Genomic DNA, 23,513 nt, shown 5'->3' with positions numbered 1-23,513 from the left:
GGTGAGAGGCTCTGAGTCAAACCTCTGTAATATAAGAAAAAAAAATTTTAAATAAATAAATGTAGTTCCTTCTGCTGGAAATGGTTCAGGGTGTTAGGTGTCACATAAGGAAAACATTTCACAAGGAAGTCTGCAGGCAAGCACATAGGGCAAACAGGCTGCTCCTTATTTATCCCTGATGCAGCAGGCCCGGCCGCTCTGCTTCGATTATTGCTAGAGTCCCTAGTTTAAAGAGTGTAAGAAGTGACCATTAATCAGTTTAGTGGTACAGTACATACTTAACATGCATGAAGCCCTGGGTTCAATTCTTCAGTACCACACAAACAGAAAAAGTCAGAAGTGGCACTGTGGCTCAAGTGATATAGTGCTAGCCTTGAATGAAAGAGGCTCAGGAACAGTGCCCAGCCCCCGAGTTCAGTCCCAGGACTGGTCACACACACACACACACACACACGTGATTATTAAAAGACTTTGAAGTAAGATTAACAGTACACAAGCAATTTCTAAAACATACCACACCCTCTATTTACTTCTTGAACAATCTGAGGTACTTCTTTCAAAGTCTGCCTTAATTCCATCTTGGAACAATCAGTTAAGACAAAACTTTTCATTTCAAAAATGTTTCCTTGGGCCAGGAGTTTGATCTAGTGGTAGAATACTTGCTTAGCAAACACAAGGACCCAAGTTTGATTGCTTGGTACCACATACATAGAAAAAGCCAGTTAGTGGTACTGTGGCTCAAAGTGGTAGAGCTCTAGCCTTGAGAAATTCCAAGGTCAGTGTTCAGGCTCTGAGTTCAAGCCAGGACTGGAGGGGGGGGGGGGAGTCTTTCTTTATCCCAAAGTAGTTCCTCTTTCCCTTCTTTTACATGCTAATATTATTGTCTCAGAATAATCAACAAGAACCAAGCCACTAGGCCAAAGCAAGAAATTTTAAGCAAGCCACTTTGATAGGAAAAATACAGAGTTTTTCTCACAATTCCTACAAATAGTAGAAGAGTCTCCTTCAATGAAATTAATACTACTTTCCAGGATCACTAAAGTATACTAGATTTCTATCAACATCTGTTGATTAAAAAAAAAAAAAACCTAGATTATACTGAACGCATTTCATTAAGAACAATGTTTCACATCATTGTTTCTAAACCCAATTCCTGGCAAACTAATTTTTATAGACTACTGCTTCTCAGAAAGATTTGGGGGGTTGTTTGCTGGGACAAAAGTCCCTGCAAAACAATAAAACTAGTTGGTGAAAGGTTATGTGGCTTCAGACAGTAATGAGAAAAAATCTACTTTATATTAAACACTCTAAGTTAAACTACTAATATCTTCCAGGAATGAAAATATATACATTAGTAAACATTAATCCTCACAGCCAGCTGGAAGCTGCTTAGATGGCAAACTGAGAATTGCCGCCTTGAAAGCAAAGCAGAGGAAACCCCACTGGCATGGACAACAAATCCCCTTGGAGTCATGTGGCCACTCAGCAGGTCAGCAGCAGAGATGGAAATGACCCACCTTGCCTCTTTCCAAATCACCTTGTTGCAAAGAGTTTTTGTAAGTATAAAATACATTATAGGGGCCGGGAGTTTGGCCTAGTGGTTAAAGTGCTTGCCTAGCATGCATGAAGACCCAGGTTCAATTCCTTGGTACCACATACATAGACAAAAGCCGGAAATGGTGCTGAGGCTCAAGTGGTAGAGTGCTAGCCTTGAGAAAGTCCAAGGACAGTGCTCAGGCCATGAGCTCAAGCCCAGGATCGGCAAAAAATAAATAAATAAATAAATAAATAAATAAATAAATAAATAAAAATAAAATACATTATAGATATTCAACACTATTTTGACCAGCTATGCTTTATTGAACAGAGGTGTTTCAAGATGAAGAAGTTAATTCCAGTATAATCAGTACCAAAGTCAAGATTAAAAACCATACTGACTCAGTATCCTTACTGCATTCTTGAGGTCAGAATAGTGTCTAAATTCAAAATGAGTATGTTTCTGGTTATCAAGTACCACTATGAAAACATCGTTTCCCGAAAAGAATGGGAAGTACTAGTAAATAAATGTGGTTGTCTATATCAAGCTACCCCCTTTTCCCAGTACCCAGTGTTTTCCCCCTTGTTTAGAGATGATGATTTTGAAAAAGGAAAGTTATGAGTATGTACACACTCAGAATATAGTGCAAATCGATGCAACTCCAAAAGCACCATAACAACTGGGTCTTTTCAGAGATGAAACTTTTTTTTTTTAACAGATGAATACATTTTACATACATATGTAAATACACCTATTTAGAGTCATCCTAAAAGAGAGATCTTGTGAAAGGAACATCATCCACAATGTCTTATGATTTCTATCCGATTCTCATTTACATATGTCAGCACAGAAACTGTACCAGAGGCAGGTATTATGTTAAATCAATGCCACATAATGGTGCTTTTTCCAGCACAATTTCTAAGGATATTTGATATTTGTCTTCCTAAATGAAACTACTAGGGAAATCTTTATAATGAAGACACTGAAGGACAAGTATGATCCAGATCGTCAACAAATATTTATTGAATGCTTACTATTTCCTAGGCACCACACCATCCTCACAAGATACAGTATTTGACTTTGTAATTAAGCTGTGTCTACTTCCAGAGATGACACAGTGTAGAGAAGATAATAGTGCTGAATGGAAGAAATACACATCCAGCCAGTCTGGGAGTAGGTAAAAGGAGGAGAAGCTAATCTGTTTCATCCCAAATGTTCTAATATCACTTCATTCTGAACCTGATTATAAAAAGTAGCTTCTCCCACAAAACAATGGCATCAGCAAAGCAGAGATAGTTCACAGCAGCATTATTCATGATTCAAAAATGAAAGCAATCTACATTTCATCCAACTTATGAATGGATAAACAGATCAGGACACATCCATATCATTGAATATTTAATTTGGCAATAAAAACTAAGTAATGGTACGTGCTATACCATGGATGATTTAATGAAAGAAACTGATGATGAAAGCCCACATATTATACACTCCCATTTATATGAAATACCCAGAATAGGGAAATCTATAGAGATAGAAAGTAATTTAGTAGCCCCTTAGGACTGTGGAGGAGAATGTATGATGACAATTAATTTTCCTTTTAGATCAAACTAGTAAAAATTAGAATTCTTGTCATTGTTAAATAAAAGATTCAATTACAGGGGGTTGGGAGGAGGGAAATGGGGACCAAGACATGTGAAAGGGTATCAATGTATGGGAATTAATGCACCATCTTTCTGGCAAATATCATGTAACCCTTCTATTAATTACAATAAAAAATATATATATATGAAAAAGATTCAATTACATACTTGACAGTGAAAGCCTATAGAATATGTACATTATATCTAAATTTGTTTTAGAACTTTCATAATTTTGTAATGCTTATAATTAAATCAAACTCAACTGAAGTATATTTTTATTATTAGGTTACAATAATACTAAAATATAAATAAACAGATACTCATAGCAAGAGCTGTCACTCTTTTAAAAGAAAGTACAAAAAAAATTGCTAGTTTGCTATAAAGCTTTTGGTGATTTTTTTTTTGCCAGTCCTGGAGCTTGAACTCAGGGCCTGAGCAGTGTCCTTGGGCTTTCTCAAGGCTAGAGCTCTACCCACTTAAACCACAGCACTACTTCCAGCTTTTTCTATGTATGTGGTACCTAGGAATCAAACCAGGGTCTTCATGCATGCTAGGCAAACATTCTATCACTAGGCCAAACTGCCAGGCCCTTTTTTGGTGAATTTTTTCCACAAACATAATAATAAAAATTAATTCCCCTTTAAAAATCAACTGTAGACCTGGTAGCGCTCAGCAAAGAGCAGCTGTAATCATCCATCATCCATACTCTCCTTATGGCCTCTGTATAAAAGAAGTAACACAGAGCTTGGACAGAAGGTGAATCCTAGAATCAGACAGGCCTGGCCTGCTTCCTTTGGTTAGCTGTAACTTCAGCATCTATGGCACTTTCTGTGTGTGTCACAGATAGCGGGAATGCAGGGAGCATTTATCCAAGGTATTTAAAATCGATTGGAAAAATTTGAGGATTAGAAACAAAAAATTCCACCTTAAATTTGTGATTGTTGTTCTTGATATACTATGTGAAGCTATTTCTTTTCTCTTCTTTTTCCCTTAAGGTTTATCTCATGTTGTTGTTGTACCTGACTTTGGTACCTAGTATATTGTATATACATTTATTTGTTTATTTGAAAAAAGGAAAGTAAGGGAAAAACATGATGAATAGGAACAAGTCGGGGGAGGAAAAGTAGGAGAAAAACATGGGAAGAGGTAACCATGTTCAAGAAGTAATGTACCCACTACCTGATGAATGTAATTGTAACTCCTCTGTATATCACCCCAACAATACAATAAAATTTTTTTCAAAAATGAAAAAAAATCAACTGTATATCTATATACTAGTAATGAGTAAACATATAACATAAACAGTTATAATAATATTGAAAAACCAGAAACATAAAGAAATTAAATGAGGGGAAGGGGAAGGGAAATGGGGACCACGACATGAGAAAGGGTATCAATGTTTGTGAAGTAATGTACTTTCTATCTGGTGAATATAATGTAACCCTTCGATTAATTACAATAAAAATATATGGAAAAAAGAAATTAAATGAATTGTGAGAATGGTCCATAAACTGAGAATTCATCTTAATAATGCTTATAAAGATCTAGTTACTCCTTGCTTAAGATAGAGGACGGCAGAGTCCATTATTCTCAAAAATACTGATAAACATTGCAATATAGTTTTAAAAAGCTCCTAGCAAGTCTCTCTTTTTGGTGTAGAATTGCATAAGAAAATATACATAGACAAAATTAATCAAGATGGTTTTGAAGGCAAGCAAATGAAACCAAAGAACATTAACAAGTATCAAGCAGGAGAAAGATTGAAACAGTGAGATAATAGTTGGAAATCAGCTGAACAGAACATAACTGAGGGCCCTTAATTGAGGAAGTGTGACAAGGTCACATGAGTCATACAAGAAGTACATGAAAACAAAGGATGGTCTTCAATAATGGTGCTTCGATAATGGATAAAAGCTTGATTCTTATATTATGTACCAAAACGAATTCAAAATGAAATAAAGACATAAACATAAGAAGTAAAATAGAGAGCTACCTTTGAAAACAAAAGATTAGCTCTATGATTTTCCAATGGGCAAATATTTCTTAAACTAGACACAGCTTCCAATATAAAAGAATGACAAAATAAAAGTCATGTCTATTTAAAGGTACTGTTAAAGCCACAACATGGGATCGTGTGTGTGTGTGTGAATTATATAAAAGGAAACCTGGTTACTGGTGGCTAGGTCTGGAAGGATCTCAGTTGGGGCCAGCCTAGGCAAAAAAGTCTGTGAGATAGCTATCTCCAATTAACCAACAAAAAGAAATTAAAAAATTAAGGTGTGGGTTAAGTGATACAGCACCAGCCTTGAGTGAAAATCAAACAAGAGCAAGAGACTAAGTTCGAGCCCAGTACTACCGGGGGGGAAAAAAATAAAAGGTTAATTTTTTAAAAAATCTGTAACACTGACATTTCACAAAAGTAACACATGAAATGATGGTTTACTTTAATAGTTTTCAGGAAAATACAAATCAGAACTGCAAGAAGATTCTCTAAGCAACCCACCAAATAGAGCTAAAATTTAAAAGAGTATCAAAGGCTGACAAGGATGTAGGATCAGAGCATTGATAGAGAGAAGTCTTTTGAACACAATCTGCTAAGGCTGTACAATCTTTGAGTAATTCTACTTTGAATCTCTATCCAAAAACTTCATTAGTAAAGGTGCACTAGACGCTGGCCTAGTCCGTCGGCTGGGGTGTGAGAGTATCACATGGCTCTGGAGAGATGGAGGATACCTTCATCGCTGACCTCTGGTGGTGGGGCTCTGCACAGGCCAGATCAAGACTGGTTCACCTTGCTGATCTGAGCGCCTGGCAAAGTACAACCAGCTCCTGAGAATCGAGGAGGAGCTGGGGAGCAAGGCCAAGTTTGCTGGCAGGAACTTCAGAAACCTTCTTGCCAAGTAAGCCACCAGCAGGCGATCTGTGAGCTTCCAGTGCTTGTGTCATCATCAGCTGTTTAACCCCTGCCCACAATGTCTGTGTGCAGTGTGAGGCCCCCAGTGCTGGGCCCTTTGAGTAGTTTGCTCCCCTCTCCTCCACTGCTTCTGTAAACTTGTGCAGAAACCAGACCCGACCACAGGAACCCTGATCAGATCCTAGCTCTATAATCATGTCATTGGTCCCAATCATTGTCACCATGCTTTCCAGCCACTGTCTGGAGCCATGTGTGCCTCCAGTGTGATTGCCAAGGTGGTCACTGGCTAGATCCCCAGTGGTTGCATGTGCAAAATAAAAGCCTCAATGACCTGTGCACTCCCCATGTAGGGAAAAAAAAAAAAGAAAAAGAAAATGTGCACTCAAATAGGTACAGATGCATTAATTATAATAGTGCCAAACTGAAATTTACTGAAACCATACAAACACAAGTATATAATGGAATACTACTGGGGATTAGCAATAAGTAAATCACAACTAATATGAAACAAAGGTAAAGCCAGGTGCAGTGGCTCACGGCCATAATCTAGCTACTCCGGAGGCTGAGATCTGAGGGTGCAAAACCAGCCTGGGCACTACAGTCCGTGAGACTCTTATCTCCAATTAACCACCAGAAAACTAGAATGACACTATGGCTCAAGGGGTAGGGATGGTAGCCTTGAACTGAAGAGCTCAGGGACCAACACCCAGGTCCAGAGTTCAAGTCCCACAACCGACCAAAAAAAATGTACACGGGTGATTCTATTTCTATAAAGTTCAAAATTAGGTAAAACCAATCTTTGGTCTGGTAAGTACAGGTAGTCTTCAGTGTTCAGTGTGTCTATGGATGCAAATAAAGGGATCCTGGAGTGGTCAGGTTCTGCTGGAACCCTGAGAATGCCATGTCTTGATGGACAGTCTGCTGATGTGGCTGTAGGCACTTGGTAAAAGTTCAACCGAGGGCCAGGAGTGTGGCCTAGTGGTAGAATGCTTGCCTAGCATGCTCTTAGGCCTAGGTTTGATACACAGAGAAGGCTGGGAGTGTTTCTGTGGCTCCAGTGGTAGAGTGGTAGTCTTGAGAAAGCTCAAGGACAGTGCCTAGGCCCTGAGTTAAAGCCCCAGGACTAGCAGGAAAAAACATTCATATATGGACTTGTACAGTTTTGTTTCAATTCCAAAGTACTTCAAAACTACTTCCCAAATGAAAGAAATTCTATCAATATATTTCCACAAAGATGACTACTTGAACTTATAGAAAAGAAAAAAGGAAAACTACCAAATGGGGTGGTTACCTTGATGGCATGGAGCATCCACTCACCTTCGTCCTGTAATGTGATTTGTTGTTTCTGCAGTAAGGCTACCTCACGTCCAAAGGCTTTTTTCTGTCTTTCCAGTTCATTTCGAAGCACCAAAATTTTTAACTGTAGGCATTCACTTTCTTTTTTCTAAAGAAATAAAATCCCAGGTAAATTTAGAAATATAAAAGTCCTGACTATGAATCATTAAACATTTACAAAGTTTCAAACAAGTGTTTAATACTCCTGAAATCCATACATCTAAGTAACTTCATTATCAGCAGCTAGCATCCAAATGGAAAGAAAATAGAACTAAGCAAAAAATAGAATATTTATTTTTTATAACTGGAACTCAGGACGTTGTGGTTACTATGTCAGGCAGGCAAGGCTGACGGTCCTTTGAACCTGTGATCCTCCTATCAATGGCCTTTGCTATTTAACCCGTACACCGCTAGCCAGGTTTATGTTTTTTCTCTTATTCATTTACTTTTATTTCTGTTCTGTAGCGGTGTTGTTGTTTTTGCAAATTATTACCATAAAGGTGACATGCAGAGGAGTTATAACTACATAAGTCAGGTAAATAGTACATTTCTTTTTGAACCATTTCACCCCTTCCCTCACTCTCTCCCAGTCTTTCCCTCCCATCCCTACCCCTAGGTTATACAGTTCATTTTCCACAGTGTCTTGTAAATATCACTGCTGGATTTGCTTACCCTTTGCCCCTTCATTTCTGGGTCTCCTACCCTTGCTCTCTCAAAGACAGATAAATGAACAAACAAGACAAAAAGGAAAAGAAAAACAGCAACAAAGGAAAAAAAAAAAAACTCATTTCCAGGGACTGGGAGTTTGGCCTAGTGGTAGAGTGCTTGCCTAGCATGCACAAAGACCCATGTTCGATTCCTCTGTACCACATACATAGAAAAGCTGGAAGTGGTGCTGAGGCTCAAGTGGTAGAGCTCTAGCCTTGACAAAGTCCAAGGACAGTGCTTAGGCCCTGAGTTCAAGCCCCAGGACTGGCAAAAAAAAAAAAAAAAAAAACAAATTCATTTCCAATTTCTGGAGCTCATTTCGATAAATATTATTTTATCATTTGCACATAGGTCTTGTGCCTAGGTGATCCTCTCTTAAGAATATCCTCCTTGGTACCCGTTTCCCTCCCCCCCCACACCCTCCACCCGTCTTGGTTTTCCCCCCTTCCCTATCAAATTTCAAATATCCAAATACAAATAAATTCAATATATCAGATAACAAAGTGAGATACTATACCAATATGAGATAACCAAGGGACAGCAAAGGAGATGAGAGAGAACATAGTACATTAAGGACAACAATCATTCATTATATGGATTTTGTTTCACTATCCTGGAGGTCCTTTCAAAGGGTACCAAGACATGTGAAAGGGTATCAATGTATGTGAATTAATGCACCTTCTATCTGGCAAATATCATCTAACCCTTTTACTAATTACAATAAAAAAATAAAAAAAAAAGAATATCCTCCTTTGTTCTCACTCTGTGTGAATGTCTAAAGACCTATATAATTCATCATGTCCCAGTATATCCTTTTTTATCTGTGGATTTATAAACACATTCTAGTACTGGGGTTTTCACAATTTTTTTTTACAAAACAGCAGGGCAGGTGGTCTATTACTAGAGGCAAGCTCCCAGACTTTATGATTCTTCAAATAGTACCAGGTTTATGCCAGGGCTGGGACTGGCCTGAAGTTCAGCCCTCCTACTTATCCTTCCCACATAGTTGGGACAACAACAGGCACACATTTTGCTGTTTTTTTGGTTTTTTTTTTTTTTTGGTTGTTGTTGTTGAGGAGTCTTCTGCCTGGGCTGGCTTTGAATCTCTATTCTCTTGATCTTTGCCTTCCAAATAGCTAGGATTGTAGCTGGCTACTTTAGGCATTTTGCTGGTAGGGACTCATATTTTGCCTTGGCCTAATCTTAGACCATGTTCATCTTAACTGTGGTCCCTCCACACTAAAGGGACTACAGGTATATACTGCCAAGTCCAGCTTCTTGATTGAGATAAGATCTCACTAAGCTCCCTACTCCCCACCCCTATACTCAGATTGACTTCAAACTGTGCTTCTTCCAATCTACCCTTTCCCTCCAGGAGCTAGGATTGTAAAAAGTCTTGCTGTCAGGGGGTAAAGTCCTAACAACTGAAAGGACACCAGAAATAACCAAGGTCCCTTTCTTGATATCACACAATATATAAAACAAAAGTAGTGAAAAATAAGAATGGAATTCTCAAAAAAATGAAGCATAACAGTACCAAAGGACTTCACACTTCCACTTCTAGGCATGTACCAAGGACAAAGAAAACATCTCCACACCAAAAGTCCAACAAAAATGTTCATAGCAAAATCATTCAAAATAAGTAGGAAGTATAAACAATCTGAAGTCCACCAATTGAGGTATGCATAAACAAAATGTGGAACAGTCATACAGCCAACTATCACTTTGCAATAAGAAGAAAATGAAGAAAGATGTAGTTTAATGGCAGAGTACCTGCTTAGCATGTACAAGACCCTCATTTCAATCCCCAGCATCTCAAAAAAAAAAAAATTTTTTTTCTTTGTCAGTCCTGGGGCCTGGACACTGTTCTTGAGCTTTCTCTATGCTAGGGCTCTTCCACTTGAACCATAGCACCACCTCTGGCTTTTTCTACGCATGTGGTACTGAGGAATCAAACCTGAGTCTTAGTGCATGCTAGACAAACACTCTACCACTAGGCCAAATTCATAGCTCCTCAAAAAAATTTTTTTAAAGAAGAAAAAAGAAAAGTAATTAAGTACTGAAAAAATGCTGTGACAGAGATAGATTGAACACAAAATTTTATACATGAGAAGTCGGCTTTTAAAACCTCGTAGACTAGCTGGGACTGGTGGCTCATGCCTGTAATTCTAGCTGAGATCTGCGGACTAAGGTTCCAAACCAGCCTGGGAAGTAACGTCTGAGATGCTTATCTCCAATCAACCTCCATAAAACTGAAAGGGGTATTGTGGCTGAAGGGGTAGGGTGATAGCCTTGAGCTGAAGAGCTCAGGGACAATGCCCAAGCCCAGAGTTCAAGTCCCACGACAAAAAAAAAAAAAGCATTTCAGAGAAAGCTAACAAAGGGCAGCCAATGCCTCCTAGGCAGTTCCAAATAAGTCCCCAATAGTGTTGGTAGACACCACAGTGTCTTGCCTTCATGGTGAATGTGTGTGTCTGCCTAGGAACACACACGGAATACACTTCAGATGTGGGCACCCTTCTCACCTGGCATTTGCCAGATGGTGTCAACAATATGCTGTTCATGATTTTCCATGACATAAAATCTTGACCAAATAGTAATTTGGCTATACCTGGTAAATTCTTATAACCTTTCCAGAGGTATAAAATAGCTAATTAAAACTGTAGTAGAAAAAATATACTCACTAAATAAATTACCAAAACCTGGAATTAAGCTGGCGGAAAAGTTTACAAGGAAAGAGTTGGTACTTGATTTGATTTATAGACAGTGAGGAGGCCTGGGGACCAAGTGAGGTGCATCATTGATGCAATGGCAGGGAACAAAACTTTGGCACTTAAGTTGAAAGTACTTTACAGCAATCATTTCTCAATCCAAATGCTTTCTTCTAATCATCCCTGAAATACTGATTCTAAACAGATGTCGTGATAATCCATTAAGGACATACAAGCCAAAAAAACAAGTAAAAAAAAAATCAAAAGCAAACCTTCGTTTCTGACAATTATAATATTACCCTTGAAAAGTCTATGAAATATGTCTTTACAAAGAATCATTTTCCACATAATGTAAACAATGACCAAAAGCCAGTAAGGTTCAAAAATATAAAGGCAACACACAAGTATCCATTACCATATGAGTGAAAATGCATACAAACACAAAATATTATTCAGCCTTAAAGAAAGAAATTTGTAATCTGCAGTAACATGGATAAGCCTTCAGAACATTATGCTAAGTGAAATAAGCCAGGCATAAAAGGCACACTGTGTTTGAAACTACTTAAATGTGATTCTTAAAGTAGTCAGAATCAAGACAGAAAGAAGAATGGTGACTGCCAAGGCTCAAGAAGAGAGGAAAGCAGGAGTCAGTGTTTAATCGATACAGACTTTTCATATTACAAGATAAAAGAGCTTTGGAGAGGGATTGTAGCAATAGTTCCAAAATATTATGAGTGTATTTAATACAACTGAACTACACAATTAAACATGAGCAAGATCAGAATTCTCTCTGTCTCTCTCCCCCTCTCCCATTGTCTCTCTCCCCCTCTCTCTCGCCCCCCCCTCTCGCCTCCCCCACTTTTCTCCCTCCTTCCCTCCCCCTGGGCACTAGCACTATAGCATTTGGGCCACAGAGCCCCTTCCAGTCTTTTTCTGTTTATGTGGTGCTGAGGAATCAATCCCAGGGCTTCATGCATGCTAGGTAAACACTCTACAACTATGCCATATTTGCAGCCCCAAGAGATCAGAATTTTATTACAATATTTTCCCCCCAGTTACGGGGCTTGAACTTAGGGCTTTGGCCCTATCCCTCTGTTTTTCACTCAAGGCTAGCACTCTACTACTTTGAGCCACAGTGCTACTTCTGGTTTTTTGTTGTTGGTGGTGGTTAATTGTAGATAAGAATCTCATGGACTTTTCTGCCTGGGCTGGCTTTGAACTGTGATTTTCAGATCTCAGCCTCTCAAGTAGCTAGGATTATAGGCATGAGCCACCAGTGCCCGGCTTACAACGTAGTTTAAAATTTAAAAAACTAAACAGGAGGCAGATGTTAGGAGAAAAATGAGGTTGCTTATCAACAAAGAAAAAAAGCAGAGACCCATTTGGGTTTTCCTTAGCAATCTACCACTGTGATTAGGAAGCTTAGGATTGTCTCACTGAGGGGGTAAAACAAAACAAAACAAAACAAAAATAGGTAGGGAATCAGTCTTTTTCCATGAAAAGCTAAGTATTCAAATTAACTTGAATTTTCCCACAAAAATACGTAAATGGATTGCTACCTGAGCAGAGAAAGAAAATAAAGAAAAAGAAAAGCAAGTCTTTAGAAAACACAGGTTATGTCTGGTTGGGGGCAGGGAGGACAGGTTAACCTGTTCTGTTCCAGGCCACATACTCAAATTCAAAATGTTTTCTAGATTCAAAGAACTACAGTTACAAGTTAATCCAAATACTAAGTTAATACAGGAAGGCGTGAGTACAGTGTGTTTGTGTTATGGTCCGTGTGTGGAAACTGGCCCACTTACAAAAAATATATCAAGTCATTCAAAGCCAGGATTGCTGGCTTTCATTTCTGATGAGTAAACAAACCCTGCCCATGTGGGATCTGGTTCTGCTTCCTTCTCAATGTTTCAAAGTCAAGTCGCTCAAAGATCCTCATGTTCTCTAAGTAGCTTCTAATGAGTTTCTGTGTTCTGTTTATCAGTTCCCTCCAAGTATAGCTAATGTCACGTACTGATCTCATGTCTCATTTTTAATTGGATTTTAGCATTTCATAACATAATATCAGAAAATCACACTCATCTATTTGCAGGCACACGCATTTCTATTTATGGATCTTTACCAAAAAATCATGGGTAATGCTAAAAATTTACTTGAGATTGACAGATTAATCCATAACTTTAATGGAATTTTTCTTTCTCATAGATCACACTGCAGCTAAAGAACCTTAGGCCAAAGTTCTTAACATATGGTCTCAAAAATTATGAGGATCCCAAATATATTCATAAGAATTCATTTGACTTGCTCATAAATATCTGGTGCAATAAGTGTTTATAAGATTTTGATAACACTAATTATGGATATATGAATCCTGGTGTCTTTTATTAACCTAGAAATGAACATAACAGAAGTCATAGTCACAAAAACTTAAAACAATATAACCCAGATTTTCAACAAAAAGCTATTTTTCACAAAAAGGTATTCTATTAACATAGTAGATTTATTATTGCCACCTCAAAGTGAGTATTTTAAAAAATTTCTCAGATTTAATTTCTAATAAATAATCTCAATACTTTGAGATTATCCCAACTTTGAAGAGTATAAAAGGCTTTTATAGACCAAAAAGTTTGAGGAATTGGTGATTTAGAATATAGTTTACCTTCATGTATACTAGTCCTCTACACCCAGAGAAATTTGAAATAGCCAATAATTTGAAAACAAAAATATGTAAGTTGTTCTAAACAACTCTTAAACATTATGTGTAGGTTCTCTTACACCTACACCTAATCAACTATTCTGAATGGAATCTGAGCCAAAGTCTACTACAGTAATTTCATAGACTTAGTGGTAACACTAGATTTACAAACCATGTCTAGCTAGGAGATACAGGCATGGTAGGTAGGGAGGTGAGGAGGTGGTGGTAGTTAAAGAGTTCAACACCTAGGAGGATAAGCACTTAACCAACCGGTCTTCTAATAAGTAAGGCCTACAGACTTTAGAAATACAAACGGCTACTTTTTGAGGGATTTCCAGGGTTTGGGTTTGTTTTTTGCTTTGTCTCTTTGTTAACTTTGAGACACTATGTAGCCTAGGCTGGCCTCAAACTCATGATCCTCTTGCTTTGGCCTTCTGTCAATTACAGGAGTGCACCACTTCATCTGCCCCAGGTTCTGCAGATTGAGTAATGGCAGGTATGTTTTCAAAAGGAGTCAAAACTTGATCTAAGTGCATAACAAATAGGTCGATTTTCCCATTCTGTGGTTTTGTAATGAAAGAGGCTACAAAACTTCAAAAGAGTTGTCTTTCCAGGTGAAGTAACCAGAAGAAAAGATAAGACAATCAAAGAAGAAGACAGGGAATGGGCACCTTAAATTCCGCTTGAACTCTTGGGCTGCACTCTGAGCCACATACACAGGAAGTAAACCGAGATCTACTTGTGCCTAAGAGGGAAAGAATAAAACTGGGACCTGATCTGGGCGCAATGGCACATGCCTGTAATTCTAGCTACTCAGCAGGCTGAGATCTGAGGATCAAGGTTCAAAGCCTGGGCACAAAAGGACCTGAGACCCTTATCTCCAATTAACCTCTAGAAAATGGGGAAGTGGGGCTTGGCTCAAGGGTAGGGTGGTAGCCTTGAGCTCTTCATCTCAGGGACAGTACCCAGGCCAAGTTCAAGCCCCATGACCCACCAAAACAAAAAAATCAAAAAACAGCAACAACAAAAAACAACTGGAACCTGAGCCAAAGTTTATAGTGGTATATAGTTTGCACCTACCCAAGTATATTACCTGCTAAAATGAAAACTTGTTTAGAGCAAAGCTCTGAAGTCTACAGATTCTAAGAAATGACAACATTCACAATGTTTAAGTAACTATTTTATTCAATGTACAAAGAGTCAGAACATAAATCACTAACAAGCTAAAAGGCAATCTATGTTGTATAAAGAGATTCCCTTCTTGAATATGTTTAAAAATCAATGTTAATAAAATCTTTTAAAAAATGCAATCTAGGCCAACTCCAAGATAACTCCAGTGTCAGAATTATTAGATGAATACTTTAAAGCCACTCAGAAGCATTCTGAGTGATGAAGAGTAAAGTGTTTTCATAATAAATAAGATGATGAAATCTTACCAGAGACGTAGGAATTAAGAGATCTAGGAGACTTTTGTATCAACACAAAATGTAAACAGGAAGAAGGTATAATGCTCAGACTACCATCATGATAATATCAAAAGTATTTAAAGTATTGCATCCTCCTAGCTATAATAAATATAGGTACACAAAACCTTATTACCAGATAAAATTCAACGAAATACTAAAGATTACAGGTGTCTTTTTTTTGCTGGTGGTACTGGGGATTGAATTTAGGGCTTTGTACTTGCTAGGCAAGCACTATATCATTTGAGCTAAGGCCTGAGTCCAAGAGACTATATATTTTAATCAGTTCAGGTTTGCTCCAGATAATATTCCCATGGAATATTATTGTTTAATATCACACAAGATTTAACAACAAGTACAGTAATATTAAAATATTTTAAACAAGCCAGGCACCATGGCTCATGCCTATAATCCTAGCTATTCAGGAGGCTGAGATCTGAGGATCTCAGTTCAAAGACAGCCTTGCCACTAAAGAACATCAGACTGTTATCTCCAATTAATCACTAGAAAAGGGGGAGTGGGGCTGTGTCTCAAGGGGTAGGGCAGTAGCCTTGAGCTGAAGAGCTCAGGGACAACACCCAGGCCCAGAGAAAGGGCAGTAACCTTGAGCTGAAGAGCTCAAGGACAGTGTCCAGGCCCTGAATTCAAGCCCCCATGACCCATCAAAAATTAAAAAAATTGAAACAAAAATAATGTAGCTTATTTTATTAAATGAATAAAAGAAAATTACTATTGTTTCAATATATGCAAACACATTTTGACAAAAGTTCAACATTCAATCATGATTAAAGAAAAATACCCAAAACCTCTCAAGCTGGGCACCCAAGGGCTCAGGCCTGTAATCCTAACTACTCAGGAGTCTGAGATCTGAGGCTGGAGGTTTGAAGACAGGGAAGGCAGGAAAGTCTGTAAACTCTAATGAACTACCAACCTCAAAAAATACAACAAGAGTTAGGTGCCCGAACTACTGAAGGTCTAAGTCCTGGGCAGTCGAAGAGTGTGGTTAGCAAGATGAACAAAGATGCACAGATGGAGCAGCGATTAACCAAAAATTAATAGAAACTGGAGAAAGAGTTGCTGAGAGCTAAATTAATTGAATGTAGCTGGAAGGATCAGTTGAAGGCACACTGTAAAGAGGTAATTAAAGAAAAAGGACAGAACACGTTACTGTTGATGACTTGGTGGCTGAAATCACTCCAGAAGGCAGAGCCCTGGTTCCTGACAGTGTAAAGAAGGAGCTTCTACAAAGAATAAGAACATCCTTGCTCGGCATGCCAGTCTTTAAGGTTGAATTAGATTGTGTTGTTCTGTGGTTTTATTTCTAGAAGTAAAGCTTGCCATAAATTAGAACTGTCTCCCCAAATAAAATCCCTTTTTATATGATGGTATACAGTTTTCAGCAAACAAACAAACAAAACACCAACAAAAACTAGAAATGGAGGTGTGGCTCAAGTGGTAGAGCATTGCCTTGAGTCAAAAGCTTGAGGACAGTGCCCAGACCCTGAGTTCAAGCCTTAGGACCAGAACAAACAAAAACAAAACAAACAAAAAGCTTCTCTGAAAATAAAAAGGAAATTTGCCAAAAAAAAACCCCAAAACAATAAAAAGCACTCCTCACATAGCTAGATGCACAGACACATACCACCATACCTAGCTTATTCTTTCAGATGGAGGTCTCACCACTTTTTCACCTGACTGGCCTTGGTCAATCATCCTCCACCAGATCTCTTTCTCTCAAGTACCTGGAATTACAAGTGAACTACTACAGCTGGCTAGGATACTGTTTTTTATTACTTGGCTTTCACTGACATTCTAGTTGCTGATAGGCAGAAAAATTAAATAAGGCCCTAAAATTGTGCAAACTTCCAGATATGATTGTTTACATAGACAACAGAAAGAGACTTAGAGGTTTCCTGATGGGATTCTAAGATAAAAGAGGGACATCAACTAAGGAATCACATATGCTATAGTCTTTGATAAAGAACAATTTATCAATATGGTTTCATTAATTTTGATGGATATAATATTAAAATAAGGTATTAGTGACAGAAGAAACTAGGCATGGAATATTTAAGGTTAAGTATACACAAAGGTATTCTAAAATAAAAAGTATAGGGCTGGGAGTTTGGCCTAGTGGTAGAGTGCTTGCCTAGCATGCATGAAGACCCAGGTTCCATTCCTTGGTACTACATACACAGAAAAGCTGGAAGTAGTAGAACGCTAGCCTTGAGGAAAAGCTCAAGGACAGTACTCAGGCCCTGAATTCAAGCCCCAGGACTAGCAAAACAAATAAACAAACAAACAAATAGAATTATTTGGCTAATGACTAAAATGGTAATTTACCTAGCAAGTTCCAAGGCCCTGACTTCAATCTCTAGTACTTATTTCTCTCCCCACCCCCCACAATAAGATAATTTTTTTTTTTGCCAGTCCTGGGCTTGAGCTCAGGGCCTGAGCAATGCCCTTGGACTTTCTCAAGGCTAGAGCTCTACCACTTGAGCCTCAGGACCACTTCCGGCTTTTTTCTATGTATGTGGTACCAAGGAATCGAACCCGGGTCTTCATGCATGCTAGGCAAGCACTTTAACCACTAGGCCAAACTCCCGGCCCTGATAATTTTTTTTTAAGTCTAGTTTTTTTTTATTATTATTTATTGTTATTTTGTTGGTCATGGGACTTGAACTCTGGGCCTGGGCATTGTCCCTGAGCTCTTCAGCTCAAGGCTACTGCTCTACTCCCTGAGCCACAGTTGTATTTCTGGTTTTCTGGTGGCTGTCTTTGAACCTTGATTGTCAGATCTCAGCCTCCTGAGTAGCTAGGATTACAGACATAAGCCACTGTGCCAGGCTCCATAAGTCTAGTTTTTTAACAAAGGGCATTAGTGGTAAAATCTGTAGTCAATAGTTAATAATAATGTATTAATGTTAATTTTAATTCTGACTATTTCATCAAATGCACCATGGGTATATAAGATATATAGCTCAGGAAAGACTGGATGAATGATTGAATGATATAAAGAAATTTTCTGAATTGTATTTACAAGTTCCTGTAAATATAAAATGTTTGCTTTAATGGCAAAAATATTGGAACTGATATTTCTCAGAAAATATACAAGTGACTAACAGGATATGGAAAGTGCTCATCATAAAAAAGACAGTAACTATTAGAATGGCTAAAAGCAAAAAGTCAGACACTTTAAATGAAATAAATACAACCTCGAAGGGTACAGGCTACCAAAGCCAACTTTAAGTGCAACTGCAATTATTAAAGAAACTTAATTTCTAGTTCAAAAATCTTCCTCCAGAAACTGCAGGCCTAGACAGTTTCTATGATAAATTTCAACCAAGTATTTACCAAAAAAAAAAGTTCCAATTCTATATGTACTTCTACAAAAAACAGAAAAGCAAGCAATATTTGCAACAGTAAATTAATTAAGCCACCATTAGACAGACAACAAAAACAGATCAATTGCTGGTAGCTCATGCTTGTAACCCTAGCTGCTTGGGAAGCTGAGCTTCAAGGATTGCAGTTCTAAGCCAGCCAGGGCAGGAAAGTCCATGAGACTGCTTTCCTCTTCAATTAACTATCAAAACCAGAAGCGATAGCGTACTAACCTGGAACAGTGTCCATGCCCCTACATTCAGTCCCCAGAACCAGCATAAAAAAAATTCTTTCAAGTTTCAATAAACTGAATCTAGTACTATACATAATAATTATGAATTAAATCAACTTTTGAACTGAAAGTGAACCTAAGACCTCCACTGAAAATGACACCTCCAGTATATTTTGTCCCCATTTCTGCTTCTTCTCTATAGTATTTATTATCATCAAATAAAACACATAGTTGATATATTTTTCCTCTCTATTACACTGTCTTAGGGAATTTATTGATAGCTATACTCCCACTCCCTTTTTCTCTCCCTCTCCTCCCTCCCTTCCTCATTATACACTGGAGAATCCCCACTATCTAAACAGGTGTTTGACACATATAAGGTACTCAATAAATATTTGTTGAGTGTCAGAATGAAGCAGAATAATGTCTTGCAGTAAAACAGGAAGATGAGAGCTAAAGAAAGCAATTTTCCCATAATCATTTGACAAATAGAGATCCTTGCTATACTTGCCTATTTTCAGGATATAATGTCATCTACATGTTAATCACTTTAAGATTTGCCTGAGATAATAGAAATATTTACTCTTATCTTTTCATTACCTATCCAAACTGGTCTAAGACCAACATACTATAAGCAATTTCAATATATAAGAACTCAGTTTAATTTGAGCCTAATTAAAAATACAGTAAGAAGGTATATTTGATGCTGAAATAAATCAGATTGCCTTCTAAGACTAATTCTTAATTAGTTCTAACCAATTAATTGTTATGAGAAATTGGCCTTAGACTTGATGACTTGCAAAGATTTGGCATCTTCTCACATTACATCAATGCCCAACATTTGCTTTGGCAATTAACTATGTTTCTCTGAAATTTCTATTGCCATCATCTTAACTTTTTACTTCTATGTGTTAAATTTGTGTCAGAAGCTTTTCCTGGCATAATGGTATGTTTTTTCTTCTATTATTGTTTCTCTTTCCTTCTAGTATTATTTCTCCCTTCTAGCGAACTATGTTTATTTTTGAGTGCTAATGTAACTTTGCATTTCTAGTTCAGGGGAGGAGAGGGGGGATAAAGGAGGAGGGATATCAAGAGATCTCCTGAGAGAGTTTATAGAGAAAAATATATCAAATGTGTGTCATGTTTGATAATAACAAATACAGTGGAGAAAAGTGAAGCTGAAATGGGGACAAAACAAACTGAGGGTGTGCTTTTCAACGGGGTCTTAGGAAACTAGATGATTTCTAAGTTCACTTTCAGTTCAAAATTCCAATGACTTCCTTCTACTTTGACGAGGCAGCCATAAAAACACATAGTGACCTTTTCTAAACTTGTACATTCTAGCACCACACTGTGTGTGTCACCACTTACATTTTAGAAAAACAGGATTAAACATACATTTTTCCATACTGAGACAAAGCATATGCTGTCACTTAATGAAGCAAGTAATTTCCCAGTCTTGCCTTGGGAGAAGAAAATAAGAAAAATAAAACCAAGCAATTTCTCCCCAGACAAAGGTTCTAAAAATGCATTTATGTGCATTACAGAAAGGAATTAAAATGAGTTGTTTCCCTCCCTTCCAATGTATTTATGGCCTGGAATTTGCTCCTTTATTGGTCCTCAGTTACAACAAAGGTGGTTAAACAATGTCTCTGCAATGGGAGGTTTTCCATGGACAAGGGAAGTCATATGAATAAAAGCATTACTAGCATGGCTGTTGCAGCTACCACTGTATGTGTACCTGGCATGTGCCAGGTACCACACCTGCTATTGTACACATGAGGTTGAACTATAAAATATTTCCTTTACAGGTCAACGTCAATAATTTCATACAGTTTAAGCTAATACATTAATTTCTAATTCCATAAGAAAGAAGTCTGTGTGGATGCATGGCACTGCTGCTTTTCTACAGTTCTTGTATCCCATTATTATCTTGGGTGAAGCTCAGCCTGTAGAGAAGCTTTTGTTTGAGAATGCACAGGCCCTTTGCTAAGGTGGTAGTACAAGGGATACCTGGAGGACACTACCCACCTACGACACAGTTCTATAGTACATACTGGATTCAAATATAACTTCATTAGAAGATGTCACATGAAGGGAGGACAGTACAAAGTTCACTGCAAGCTATTCAAAGATATGTGGCTCCATCTTTTTAAAAAAAGCTTAATTTATCAGTTACACTGAGTATAAAGACAAAAGCTTCATTTCAAAACGGACGTTTCTCCCTTCCCCCTCCTCAGATAAATACAGAACAACCCAAGATTAGCCTACTCTCTGAAGTCTGCTCACTCGGGTTGGACTTTCTGCTTCTTTGGGGATGTGTCACTAAAAAACATAACTTCCAAAGCAATTCTGTCCACCGAACAACCTATTATGTTTCAACACACATAATTTTTAAATGCATCTTTAAAAAGTCAATTAGTCCCTATAGTTTATTTTCTTTCTCCTGAAAGCTAGTTTTCATTCTCTGTACAGTTCAGGTTTACAGTTCACATGTATAAGACATTAATAAAACAGTCTGGTAATCATCTTCTAAGTAATTACATGTTATCTAAAATTTCATCTAACAGAATAAGGCACTTCATAGACTACATTTTATTTCCAATATTGAAAATATACCAACAGACATCTCATTATTTAAAAAATAGTAATAACTACCTAAGATTTCTGGAAAGGAATTAAAGAACAATACAAAAGCATGGTATCTAGACAGGTAAGCAATTTAAAACCTACCAGTTCATTGCTTGTAGATGTGAGTCTTAGTTTTTCTTCAATTTCCTTGCCAATTTTCTGAACAGTTACCTGAGTCTGTTTGATTGCACACTGGGCTCTGTGAAGCCTAGAAATATAAGTTGTAGAAAAATTAAAGTAAATTCATCATAACTTTTAACAAAGAACCATAGATATGAATGTTCCTTTCCAGGGTAAACAGAAATACTGATCCCAAAATAATTGTTTTCAATCCATATTTACAATGAAACACATATAGCAATAAATCTGAAAACAGTAATATTAGCTCTGAAACTCATATCTGCTTGCTTCTGGTATATTGAAAGTTGGGCTGCTAGATTCAAAGACTCATAGGAGTTTGAGAATGCCCTTACAAAATAATTAGGTGAACCAAGTACCAGTTGTTCATACTTATAATCAGGAGGCTGAGATCTGAAAGATCACAGTTTGAAGCTAGATGTGGCAGTAAAGTCCATGAGACTCCGCTTCCAAATTACCAGCAAAAAGAACCAGGCTGGAAGTATGGCTTAAATGTATCTCAAGCACACAGCATGCAAGCTAAGTGTGCATGAGGCCTTGAGTTCAAGCCTCAGTACTAGAAAAATAAACAGGTAAACAAACTGAGCACTAAAGAAATTAGGTGGTTTGCTGAAGATACTTAAGAGCGTCCTACTATTTTGGAGACTGAGAAAGACTCAGAGGTCTCCATAAAGAAACAAAGCCACAAGTACTCAAATTAAGTCCTAATCAAAGCCGTCAATGCTTTGAAACAGAAATGAAAAAGACAAAGAGGAACTAAATAAACGGAAATACACATCATGCCCATATAATGGAAGACTCAACATTGTTAAGATGTGAATTTTCCTCAAATGCATCAACAGTCTCACAATTCCCATAAAAATCCGAATAGGCTTTGTTTCTTACAGAAATTAACAAGTTGCTGCAATTTATATAGCAAGCTTTAAAATTAACAGATTTCGGGTGGGGGAGGGAAAAGGGGGCAAAAATATGAGGCATATCAATGTATGAGAAGTAATGCGCATACTATCTGGCAAATGTAACTGTAACCCCTCTAATACATTACAATAAAAAAAACTATCAGATTTCAAGGATATGAAAGTTACATAATCAAAGCAATATGATACAAGTGCCAGGATTTAAGGGGGGGAAAAAAGGATTAAACATTCAGGCACATGTGTTGGTATCAACTATTTGGAAGCTGAAGCAGAAGAATCACTGGGGTTTGAGACTAGCCTAGATGGGAGGATAGAAGGACAGATAGATAGATGGATCGAACTGGAGAGCATTTAATATTCCTATACACACATAGAAAACTCCTTTTTAATAAAGGAATAGACGCAAATCAGTGAAGAAAATGTTTTTTGAGCAAAAGTGTGGGAATCTTGACTACATATAGGAAAAAGTAAGTCTTCAATCTCATGATATTCAACAAAAACATTGATGTAAGAAAATCAGAGCAAATATTTTAAATTTTAATTTTTTTGCATAAATTGTGAAAATCTCATGTTTGAAACCTTGGGGTAAACAAAGATTTATTAGAAAAGATACAAAAGAACAAATCATAAAATTAAAAACAAGTAAGGCCAGTGGCTCACACCTGTAATCCCAGCTACTTAAACCTGAAGGATGGTTAGAAGCCAGTTCAGTAGAAAAGTCTGTAAGACCTTCTCTACAGTTAACCAACAAAATGCTGGATTGTAGGTATGGCTCAAGTAGTAGAATACATTAAACAGACATCTAACTTAGGGTTCAACAAATCTATTCATAGGTATTTATCCAAGAAAAACAGAAATATACATCAACAAGAGGGTCTGTAAAAGACTAATCATAGAAAAAAAAGTTTAAAACTAGGGCATACTCATATAGCTCAAATCTACTCAGCCATAAAAAAGAATTTAATTCTAATATACCAAGAATAGAAACTCTCAGATGAAATAGAAGAATCTCAAAATTTTTATGTTTAGTACAGAAAACCAAAAGCAAAAAAGTACAAAATTACATGTTTCTAAAGTTCAAGATCAAGTAAAATCAACCTATGGTGACAAATGGAAGAGCAACTAGTTGTCTCTATGGGGTAGGTACTGACAGGGAGTGAGGGGAACAAAGAACTATCTGAGGTGACATCTGTTGACGAGAGAAAAGACTA

At 37.5% G+C, this 23,513-nt stretch overlaps 1 protein-coding gene and 1 pseudogene across 3 annotated transcripts in view; one reads left to right on the top strand and one right to left on the bottom strand.

Moving 5' to 3' along the window:
- The window catches only part of Uvrag (UV radiation resistance associated), a 300,747-nt gene that overhangs the window by 141,742 nt on the left and 135,492 nt on the right, over nt 1–23,513 (bottom strand). For all 3 annotated transcript variants that reach the window (XM_090348443.1, XM_090348440.1, XM_090348441.1), the window contains 2 exons: nt 21,350–21,455; nt 7,412–7,538 (listed from right to left, as the gene is read on the bottom strand). In XM_090348443.1, the coding sequence (XP_090204569.1) occupies nt 7,412–7,538; nt 21,350–21,455 (233 nt within the window). The remainder of the gene's footprint in view (nt 1–7,411; nt 7,539–21,349; nt 21,456–23,513) is intronic.
- On the top strand, nt 16,009–16,288 carry LOC150053514 (transcription and mRNA export factor ENY2 pseudogene; annotated as a pseudogene).

This window comes from Megascapheus bottae, chromosome 16 (genome assembly GCF_031878675.1).
Source record: "Megascapheus bottae isolate mThoBot1 chromosome 16, mThoBot2.hap1, whole genome shotgun sequence".
Taxonomy (NCBI): domain Eukaryota; kingdom Metazoa; phylum Chordata; class Mammalia; order Rodentia; family Geomyidae; genus Megascapheus; species Megascapheus bottae.
The sequence above is the reverse complement of the archived record's forward strand: the minus strand, read 5'-3'. Positions and strand labels throughout refer to the sequence as shown.